The following is a 12304-nucleotide window of genomic DNA, read 5'->3' on the forward strand; positions in this document are numbered from 1 at the left end:
TAACAACAATGCGCTCTGCTCGTCAATAACAACAATGAGCTCTGCTCGTCAATAACAACAATGAGCTCTGCTCCTCAATAACAACAATGCGCTCTGCTCGTCAATAACAACAATGCGCTCTGCTCGTCAATAACAACGAGCTCTGCTCCTCAATAACAACAATGAGCTCTGCTCCTCAATAACAACAATGAGCTCTGCTCCTCAATAATAACAATGAGCTCTGCTCCTCAATAACAACAATGCGCTCTGCTCCTCAATAACAACAATGAGCTCTGCTCCTCAATAACAACAATGAGCTCTGCTCCTCAATAACAACAATGAGCTCTGCTCCTCAATAACAACAATGAGCTCTGCTCCTCAATAACAACAATGAGCTCTGCTCCTCAATAACAACAATGAGCTCTGCTCCTCAATAACAACAATGAGCTCTGCTCCTCAATAACAACAATGAGCTCTGCTCCTCAATAACAACAATGAGCTCTGCTACTCAATAACAACAATGAGCTCTGCTCCTCAATAACAACAATGAGCTCTGCTCCTCAATAACAACAATGAGCTCTGCTCCTCAATAACAACAATGAGCTCTGCTCCTCAATAACAACAATGAGCTCTGCTCCTCAATAACAACAATGAGCTCTGCTCCTCAATAACAACAATGAGCTCTGCTCCTCAATAACAACAATGAGCTCTGCTCCTCAATAACAACAATGCGCTCTGCTCCTCAATAACAACAATGAGCTCTGCTCCTCAATAACAACAATGCGCTCTGCTCGTCAATAACAACAATGCGCTCTGCTCGTCAATAACAACAATGAGCTCTGCTCGTCAATAACAACAATGAGCTCTGCTCCTCAATAACAACAATGCGCTCTGCTCGTCAATAACAACAATGCGCTCTGCTCGTCAATAACAACAATGCGCTCTGCTCGTCAATAACAACGAGCTCTGCTCCTCAATAACAACAATGAGCTCTGCTCCTCAATAATAACAATGAGCTCTGCTCCTCAATAACAACAATGCGCTCTGCTCCTCAATAACAACAATGAGCTCTGCTCCTCAATAACAACAATGAGCTCTGCTCCTCAATAACAACAATGAGCTCTGCTCCTCAATAACAACAATGAGCTCTGCTCCTCAATAACAACAATGAGCTCTGCTCCTCAATAACAACAATGAGCTCTGCTCCTCAATAACAACAATGAGCTCTGCTCCTCAATAACAACAATGAGCTCTGCTCCTCAATAACAACAATGAGCTCTGCTCCTCAATAACAACAATGAGCTCTGCTACTCAATAACAACAATGAGCTCTGCTACTCAATAACAACAATGAGCTCTGCTCCTCAATAACAACAATGAGCTCTGCTCCTCAATAACAACAATGCGCTGACCCCTTCCTTTTAAAACCACAACGTTATTACAGTAAGCTCCAGTAATCCCTGATTTGGAATGGAAATGTTTTCAGGTGAAGAAAATCCATTGTAAACGAACACTAACAAAACAAATAAGCCAAAATAAATCAATGTAGTCCCCCCCCCCCACACACACACACAAAATCACAAAAATGTGACTCCAAACCCAGTGTTATTGTTTGGTGATGACGTGAGCATGTATTAGATAATTAATTATTAATGTCTTACTCCCAGTGGAGTAAGCCTTGGATTAGACCAGTTATCTTGAGATGTCTCCATGTCAAGAAAGCCACACACACACACAGCTTCCATCAGATGGGATTGGTTGTAACATTTTAATCCCTTTGAGCAATTAGGAAATGTCAGGCTTGCTGTAAACTTAAAATAACACGAGACTACCATTGGTCTACTCTAGCGCAGTCTACTTCAGTTTGTACACTGACAGCAAAGCAAAGCTTGAAATTAGCCAAACAAAGACTACTCAGACCTTGTTTACATGGACTAGCATAGGGTTGATCTGCACTCGCTCAGCGGCAGACAACACACTGCAGTTAGTACCAATAAAGAAAGAGACAACAAGCTACACCTGGTCGGAGGAAGCTGAAGTATTCAAACTGTAACCAAATGACGTGGTGAGCCCAAGCAGTGCAGATGGGTACACAGAGAGCACAGCCCTACCTGAGCTAATAGCACCGATAGGTACAGGGCATTTAGAAAGTATTCAGACCCTTTGACTTTTTCCACTTTGTTATGTTACAGCCTTATTCAAAAATCCCTTAATCTACACAAAACACACCATAAATGACAAAGCAAAAACAGTTAGACATTTTTCCAAATGTATTAAACATACAAAACTGAAATATAACATTTACATAAGTATTCAGACCCTTTACTCAGTACTTTGTTGAAGCACCTTTTGGCAGCGATCACATCCTTGAGTCTTCTTGGGTATGACACTACAAGCTTGGCACAACATTGGATCATTCAGAGATCCTCACTGAACTTCTGGAGAGAGTTTGCTGCACTGAAAGTAAAGGGGCTGAATAATTTTTCACGCCCAATTGTTCAGTTTTTGATTTGTTAAAAAAGTTTGAAATATCCAATAAATGTCGTTCCACTTCATGATTGTGTCCCACTTGTTGTTGATTCTTCACAAAAAAATTCAGTTTTATATCTTTATGTTTGAAGCCTGAAATGTGGCAAAAGGTCGCAAAGTTCAAGGGGGCCGAATACTTTCGCAAGGCACTGTACATAGAGACGGCAGGTGGACAGACAGGTTGCTGGTCACGCTGCCAGAGAGCTACTCAAAGCCCACGTGCTGAATAAGTCAGTCATTATTAGTGAACGTGCGTTATGGTCATGTTAAATTTGTAACACAGAAAAAAAAAGCCATTTTCACAGACTTGAAAGACAGATCAGTGATTACTGCACAAAAGCAGGTTAAACTATTTTGATAAAATAATGTAATTATTAGTGGGTCTTATGGTTGTGGAAGGTTTCTATTCAGCCTATTTGTAACTTCGCAAGCTCTGATTTCATTAGACCATAGCTGACTGTTTGTATTTGATCTTTAAAATGTACAACAAAATTGATTTAGATTTTTTTTAAATTAGATATCATGGAAGCACCCATAAAAGTTTGAAAGAAAATGTAGATCTGATTTTTTTTTTTAGGCCATATTGCCCAGGCCCACAAAAACCAAGGCCTAACCCTAGCCAATAGTACAGGTAGATGGGTACACAGAGACCACACACAGTCTAACCCTAGTAGCTAGCCAATAGTACAGCCAGATAGGTACACAGAGACCACACACAGTCTAACCCTAGTAGCTAGCCAATAGTACAGGTAGATGCATAGAGACGGCAGGTGGACAGAGACAGGCTGCAGGTCACGCTGCCTGCCAGAGAGCCACACCTGTGGTCCTGGTAACTCACCTGTAGTAAAAATCTCTACTGCAGCAGACTTTGACCTGTAGTCACAGGTACAGATCACCTGTGACTGGAGTAAGCCTAGCTTCTACGCTGTACAACGTCCTCATGACAGAGCTCAGTGAGAGATGAGGACTGCTTTCTCCACGTCTCCTTCAGAATCCTGAGGTGACGACGTGTGTGGTAATACACAGAATCCTGAGGTGACGACGTCTGTGGTAATACACAGAATCCTGAGGTGACGACGTGTGTGTGGTAATACACAGAATCCTGAGGTGACGACGTGTGTGTGGTAATACACAGAATCCTGAGGTGACGACGTGTGTGGTAATACACAGAATCCTGAGGTGACGACGTGTGTGTGGTAATACACAGAATCCTGAGGTGACGACGTGTGTGGTAATACACAAAATCCTGAGGTGACGACGTGTGTGGTAATACACAGAATCCTGAGGTGATGACGTGTGTGGTAATACACAGAATCCTGAGGTGACGACGTGTGTGGTAATACACAGAATCCTGAGGTGACGACGTGTGTGGTAATACACAGAATCCTGAGGTGATGACGTGTGTGGTAATACACAGAATCCTGAGGCGACGACGTCTGTGGTAATACACAGAATCCTGAGGCGACGACGTGTGTGGTAATACACAGAATCCTGAGGCGACGACGTGTGTGGTAATACACAGAATCCTGAGGTGAAGACGTGTGTGGTAATACACAGAATCCTGAGGTGACGACGTGTGTGGTAATACACAGAATCCTGAGGTGACGACGTGTGTGGTAATACACAGAATCCTGAGGTGACGACGTGTGTGGTAATACACAGAATCCTGAGGTGACGACGTGTGTGGTAATACACAGAATCCTGAGGTGACGACGTGTGTGGTAATACACAGAATCCTGAGGTGACGACGTGTGTGGTAATACACAGAATCCTGAGGTGACGACGTGTGTGGTAATACACAGAATCCTGAGGTGACGACGTGTGTGGTAATACACAGAATCCTGAGGTGACGACGTGTGTGGTAATACACAGAATCCTGAGGTGACGACGTGTGTGGTAATACACAGAATCCTGAGGTGACGACGTGTGTGGTAATACACAGAATCCTGAGGTGACGACGTGTGTGGTAATACACAGAATCCTGAGGCGACGACGTGTGTGGTAATACACAGAATCCTGCGGCGACGACGTGTGTGGTAATACACAGAATCCTGAGGCGACGACGTGTGTGGTAATACACAGAATCCTGAGGTGAAGACGTGTGTGGTAATACACAGAATCCTGAGGTGATGACGTGTGTGGTAATACACAGAATCCTGAGGTGACGACGTGTGTGGTAATACACAGAATCCTGAGGTGACGACGTGTGTGGTAATACACAGAATCCTGAGGTGATGACGTGTGTGGTAATACACAGAATCCTGAGGTGACGACGTGTGTGGTAATACACAGAATCCTGAGGCGACGACGTGTGTGGTAATACACAGAATCCTGAGGTGAAGACGTGTGTGGTAATACACAGAATCCTGAGGTGATGACGTGTGTGGTAATACACAGAATCCTGAGGTGACGACGTGTGTGGTAATACACAGAATCCTGAGGTGACGACGTGTGTGGTAATACACAGAATCCTGAGGTGACGACGTGTGTGGTAATACACAGAATCCTGAGGTGACGACGTGTGTGGTAATACACAGAATCCTGAGGTGACGACGTGTGTGGTAATACACAGAATCCTGAGGTGACGACGTGTGTGGTAATACACAGAATCCTGAGGTGACGACGTGTGTGGTAATACACAGAATCCTGAGGTGACGACGTGTGTGGTAATACACAGAATCCTGAGGTGATGACGTGTGTGGTAATACACAGAATCCTGAGGTGACGGCGTGTGTGGTAATACACAGAATCCTGAGGTGAAGACGTGTGTGGTAATACACAGAATCCTGAGGTGACGACGTGTGTGGTAATACACAGAATCCTGAGGTGACGACGTGTGTGGTAATACACAGAATCCTGAGGTGACGACGTGTGTGGTAATACACAGAATCCCAGACATCACGGCGGTGATGAATTGGACTGAAGGTTTGTGTTTTAGGTAAGCCATGGTAATGGAGACCATGTTCACAACAAGTCTGACTTGCACAATGAGTGTTCAAGTGATTTCCTATTAGAGGTCGACCGATTAATCGGAACGGCCGATTTAATTAGGGCCGATTTCAAGTTTTCATAACAATCGGAAATCGGTATTTTTGGGCGCCGATTAAAAATAAAAAAAAAATTGTACTTTTTAAAATATGTATATACCTTTTATTTAACTAGGCAAGTCATTTAAGAACACATTCTTATTTTCAATGACGGCCTAGGAACGGTGGGTTAACTGCCTCGTTCAGGGGCAGAACGACAGATTTTCACCTTGTCAGCTCGGGGGATCCAATCTTGCAACCGTACAGTTAACTCGTCCAAGGCAATTACGACCTGCCTCTCTCTCGTTGCACTCCACAAGGAGCCTGCCTGTTACGCGAATGCAGTAAGCCAAGGTAAGTTGCTAGCTAGCATTAAACTTATCTTATAAAAAAACAATCAATCATAATCACTAGTTAACTACACATGGTTGATATTACTAGATATTATCTAGCGTGTCCTGCGTTGCATATAATCTGACTGAGCATACAAGCATACAAGTATCTAAGTATCTGACTGAGCGGTGGTAGGCAGAAGCAGGTGCGTAAACATTCATTCAAACAGCACTTTCGTGCGTTTTGCCAGCAGCTCTTCGTTGTGCGTCAAGCATTGCGCTGTTTATGACTTCAAGCCTATCAACTCCCGAGATGAGGCTGGTGTAACCGATGTGAAATGGCTAGCTAGTTAGCGTGCGCTAATAGCGTTTCAAACGTCACTCTCTCTGAGCCTTCTAGTAGTTGTTCCCCTTGCTCTGCATGGGTGACGCTGCTTCTAGGGTGGCTGTTGTCGTTGTGTTCCTGTTTCGAGCCCAGGGAGGAGCGAGGAGAGGGACGGAAGCTACACTGTTACACTGGCAATACTAAAGTGCCTATAAGAACATCAATAGTCAAAGGTTAATGAAATACAAATGGTATAAAGGGAAATAGTCCTATAATTCCTATAACTACAACCTAAAACCTCTTACCTGGGAATATTGAAGACTCATGTTAAAAGGAACCACCAGCTTTCATATGTTCTCATGTTCTGAGCAAGGAACTGAAACGTTAGCTTTCTTACATGGCACATATTGCACTTTTACTTTCTTCTCCAACACTTTGTTTTTGCAAATTGAACATGTTTCATTATTTATTTGAGGCTAAATGTATTTTATTGATGTATTATATTAAGTGTTCATTCAGTATTGTTGTAATTGTCATTATTACCGATTTTTAAATCGGCTGATTTATTTATTTGTATCGGCTTTTTTGGTCCTCCAATAAACGGTATCAGCGTTGAAAAATCATAATCGGTCGACCTCTATTTCCTATACAAAGCCCTAGCTGACGTTAAGGTATACCAAACAATAAATCACAGCTGTCTTTTTTTTGTCTGGCAACTTACCTTACCGGTCTCACCAAAATAATATTTGGGTCAATACTATATTACACTTCTGCCAAGTAGTTGACAAAGTAGAAAGTTGTAGGGGTGTGGTTAGCTCTAACTCGTCTCCCTGAAGACCCATGGTCCAGGACAGAGAGGCTTTATCAGGATGGTCTTTAGGCTGTGCCCACCGGCAGGAAGTAGGGGACTTCCTTTGGGAGATTTGGGAGATTCCAACCACCACAACACCTCCCTGCCTCTCTTTGGGAGATACAACAGATCTAGTTTCTCCCCTATTCCCAGATCATGAGGTCTGTTTAAAAATTAAACATACAACACAGTCCAAAATGGGTATCAAACAGCCCCTATCCTGTAGTGAAGATATGTTTTCAACAACATGCTCACAAACCAAGAAAGAGGAGTCATGTTCAAACACGTTGGGAGACGGGACTTGTCTGGTTACTCCTTGTTCCGGCCAAACGCGAGGCCACGCCCACAGACATTAGTTTCTTCTCTACAATGAGTCTGGATCGGAGTACCTCCCCGGGGGATTCTAGAATGGAAATCCATTCTAGACCTTCTGATTGGTCGCAGAAACCGATTGAGTTGTGCCAGAGCCAGGTGTGTAAAGCTGCGTTTTGAAAATGTGTAATTGGCTTTGATACTCTAATTGGTTAGGAGATGATCCAATCGCTGATGACTTTGTTTTGTACCAAAAGCCCTCATTTTGGATGTCACCACAAACGACTTCCTAGTATGCTGCGGAAGAACTCACTTTGAGTTGTCGGGCGAAGTCGGGGCACGTTTGGAAAGAAATTATTAGACATAATAGCAATGTCTGGTAGTAGTGATGCAACAGATGCATTGGGAAACGGTTGAGTTTCTGTTAAGGTCAGATAAAAAGACATTATGTTTGTTTAACTTTGTTTTTTAAAATGTTTTTAACTTTATGTTTTTTTTGTTTCCCCAGTTTGTCCATCGGTCTGGTTTGTCTGGTTCCTGAGAATCAATCTCTCTCTCTCTCTCTCTCTCTCATATATCTCTCTCTCATATATCTGTCACTGTGGGATCATCTACGTTGGTGGTGTGTGTGTAAAACGATGGCTCCAGCTCAAATGTGTCCCTGTGTGATAGCAGAGGCGGGCTGGTCGGCCAACCTATCAGGTCCAGCTCAGAAAGACAAAAGACAGACATGTCACTCACAGACTCATTTAACAAAGACCGACAGCACAATGACTGAGGCCTAAATGGCACCCTATCCTCTTTTAGTGCACTACCTTTGGCCAGGGCCTATAGGGAATAGGGTGCGATTTGGGATGTATGGCCTTGGTAGCCGAGCCTGGCAGGCTCAGGGATGAGGGCTGACAGAATGGGATGTGAACAGGCTCAGGGATGAGGGCTGACAGAATGGGATGTGAACAGGCTCAGGGATGAGGGCTGACAGAATGGGATGTGAACAGGCTCAGGGATGAGGGCTGACAGAATGGGATGTGAACAGGCTCAGGGATGTTGGCTGACAGAATGGGATGTGAACAGGCTCAGGGATGAGGGCTGACAGAATGGGATGTGAACAGGCTCAGGGATGAGGGCTGACAGAATGGGATGTGAACAGGCTCAGGGATGAGGGCTGACAGAATGGGATGTGAACAGGCTCAGGGATGAGGGCTGACAGAATGGGATGTGAACAGGCTCAGGGATGAGGGCTGACAGAATGGGATGTGAACAGGCTCAGGGATGAGGGCTGACAGAATGGGATGTGAACAGGCTCAGGGATGTGGGCTGACAGAATGGGATGTGAACAGGCTCAGGGATGAGGGCTGACAGAATGGGATGTGAACAGGCTCAGGGATGAGGGCTGACAGAATGGGATGTGAACAGGCTCAGGGATGAGGGCTGACAGAATGGGATGTGAACAGGCTCAGGGATGAGGGCTGACAGAATGGGATGTGAACAGGCTCAGGGATGAGGGCTGACAGAATGGGATGTGAACAGGCTCAGGGATGAGGGCTGACAGAATGGGATGTGAACAGGCTCAGGGATGAGGGCTGACAGAATGGGATGTGAACAGGCTCAGGGATGAGGGCTGACAGAATGGGATGTGAACAGGCTCAGGGATGAGGGCTGACAGAATGGGATGTGAACAGGCTCAGGGATGAGGGCTGACAGAATGGGATGTGAACAGGCTCAGGGATGAGGGCTGACAGAATGGGATGTGAACAGGCTCAGGGATGTTGGCTGACAGAATGGGATGTGAACATGCACTTGTTGTTTACGGAGACATGGTTGTTTTTTTTTTCTCTCCCTCACCGTAGAGAAATACCTTTTCCTAATGTCTGTCTGTCTGTGAGTCGAGGCCTTCATTCTCTTCAAAGAGGATGGTATTTAACCACGTAAACAGAGTCCAACTATCTCAAAGAGAATCAAGAAGGATTTTCTATGAACCAAAAACCTGTACAGTTGTTAAACTTCTCAATGTGATTCAATGACCAGGTAAATATAGCCCCATTTATTAATGTGATTCAATGACCAGGTAAATATAGCCCCATTTATTAATGTGATTCAATGATCATGTAAATATAGCCCCATTTATTAATGTGATTCAATGACCATGTAAATATAGCCCCATTTATTAATGTGACTCAATGATCATGTAAACACAGATGCCCATACAGCCCAATCTATTAAAATAATAAGTTATTATATTTATTTTGATGTCATTATTATTCCCTAAACTGAACAGGGACAATAGTCTCACCAAATTGCCCCAGAAACTACAGTTAAATGGAATACCTGTCAAACCATGTGAGGTCTCATGTAGCCTAGGATAAATAAGGCTTGGTTCTGACTCACTTCTACCAGGTACTGCTTATCCTCAGTCTAGCGAACGTCAAACTCAGCCTCTTTGTGCGTAGGTAAGCGGCACGGTCAGGGCGCACCTTGCGCAAAAACTTTGCCCCGTTTTGGCATTCAGAAAACCTCGTTTTATCGGTCTACAACTACAAAAGTTGTTAAAAAAAAACATACCTCTGGTGGACTTAAATTGAACGTATCAGCTATTTTCCCGTAGAGTTCTTTGACGTTACTAAATCCCTCGATCCTTCCCGTGGGGCTGCCGTGGGCGAGCTGAGTGTGGAACACTAGTTTGGGCCGCAGGTTGGCAGGTGGCGGTGGGAGCCCCGCTCCGTTTACGGTCGACTTCACGGAGCTCCCAGTTGCGTGTCCACCGACCTCCTCATTCTCCACCAGGTTCGAGCTCTCTCTCGACTTGTTCTTCTTTCTCCTCAGTCCTAAAGGCATTGTGGTTTTTTGGCGTCAATAAATCGGTTTGATCGGTTGATAAATCCTTTGGTCTGTCGGTCCGGTTAGAACATTGGAGTGGCTACCAGTTGCACAAATCCTCTTTCCTTCCGCATTTACCTCGACAAAACCTCGACTGACTCTCCTTTTTCCAGGTTCGACTTTGTTCTTCGACAGTGAGTGACTCGTCAACCCAACCCCAAACTTGCAAATTAAACGGCGGTGATATTCAACAGGTAGGTGGCGAACGTGCGACGCGATGTTTTCCTCGTTGTGTCTATCGTACTGTATCTATCTTACTGTATCTCTCAACTCTGTCAGACAACTGCGCCTCTGTTTCAATATGCTGGGAACGCAGGCGCAGTGGGGGCATGGAGATATGCGCCGAACAGGCAGGCCTGTTATACCTGTCGTCCTGCTGACTCAGGTGACCAATCTGAGTCTTCAATCAAAACAACATGTGTTTCAAGAACATACATGGACACATTTTGTTATAAAGTAGAGTACTTAAAGTTGTTACCCTTAGTTGTTTCCCCCCCCCTTCATATGGAGTTGATTTATTTAGGCCTATAAAGGGGCTATTGACTTGGACCATTGACTTGGACCAGATATCGGCTTTGGCATTTGAAACACATTGGACCGCCCCCCCCTATAGGCCCACCATTTACTAGCCAGATAATAACTATTTAGCATAATAGTTTTTTATTTATGTTTATTTTCTGCTGCAGCCATTCCTCCCAGCCGTCTATAATGTAAAGCTCCCCTCCCCCGCTAAGTATCCTATTGTTTTCCCTCCACTGACTTTTTATTTGAAAACTATATGAATAAGACTGTACCTGCCTCTGTAAGTACCACGTAAACACAGAGGAATTTACACAAACCTATGAGCCAAGTAGGCAAATGGTCTGATTCAAATGTAGGCCTTCATTTAGGCCTTTATCCCCACCTGCATCAGTTTGGCATTAATGATTTTATTCAGGTCCCCATTAGTTGTTGGGGTCCACACAAACCACATGACTAAAGAACACTAAACACATGACTAAAGAACACTAAACCACATGACTAAAGAACACAAACCACATGACTAAAGAACACTAAACCACATGACTAAAGAACACTACGAATAAAGAACACAAACCACATGACTAAAGAACACAAACCACATGACTAAAGAACACTAAACACATGACTAAAGAACACTAAACCACATGACTAAAGAACACTACGAATAAAGAACACAAACCACATGACTAAAGAACACAAACCACATGACTAAAGAACACTAAACCACATGACTAAAGAACACTAAACCACATGATTAAAGAACACTAAACCACATGACTAAAGAACACTAAACCACATGACTAAAGAACACAAACCACATGACTAAAGAACACAAACCACATGACTAAAGAACACAAACCACATGACTAAAGAACACTAAACCACATGACTAAAGAACACTAAACCACATGACTAAAGAACACTAAACCACATGACTAAAGAACACTAAACCACATGACTAAAGAACACTAAACCACATGACTAAAGAACACTAAACCACATGACTAAAGAACACTAAACACATGACTAAAGAACACTAAACACATGACTAAAGAACACAAACCACATGACTAAAGAACACTAAGCACATGACTAAAGAACACTAAACCACATGACTAAAGAACACTAAACACTACGAATAAAGAACACAAACCACATGACTAAAGAACACTAAACACATGACTAAAGAACACTAAACCACATGACTAAAGAACACTAAACCACATGACTAAAGAACACTACGAATAAAGAACACAAACCACATGACTAAAGAACACAAACCACATGACTAAAGAACACAAACCACATGACTAAAGAACACTAAACCACATGACTAAAGAACACAAACCACATGACTAAAGAACACAAACCACATGACTAAAGAACACTAAACCACATGACTAAAGAACACTAAACCACATGACTAAAGAACACTAAACCACATGACTAAAGAACACAAACCACATGCCTAAAGAACACAAACCACATGACTAAAGAACACTAAACCACATGACTAAAGAACACTAAACCACATGACTAAAGAACACTAAACC

General features: G+C 43.5%; 1 protein-coding gene across 1 annotated transcript in view; it reads right to left on the reverse strand.

The window, feature by feature from the left end:
• The window catches only part of LOC110508261 (PDZ domain-containing protein GIPC1-like), a 59262-nt gene extending 48719 nt beyond the window's left edge, over window positions 1-10543 (reverse strand). The window contains exon 1 of the mRNA XM_036966534.1: window positions 9915-10543. Within this exon, the coding sequence (XP_036822429.1) occupies window positions 9915-10187 (273 nt within the window). The 5' untranslated portion in view covers window positions 10188-10543. The remainder of the gene's footprint in view (window positions 1-9914) is intronic.
• Window positions 10544-12304: the final 1761 nt, after the last annotated feature.

This window comes from Oncorhynchus mykiss, chromosome 28, assembly GCF_013265735.2.
Source record: "Oncorhynchus mykiss isolate Arlee chromosome 28, USDA_OmykA_1.1, whole genome shotgun sequence".
NCBI classification, from domain to species: Eukaryota; Metazoa; Chordata; class Actinopteri; order Salmoniformes; family Salmonidae; genus Oncorhynchus; species Oncorhynchus mykiss.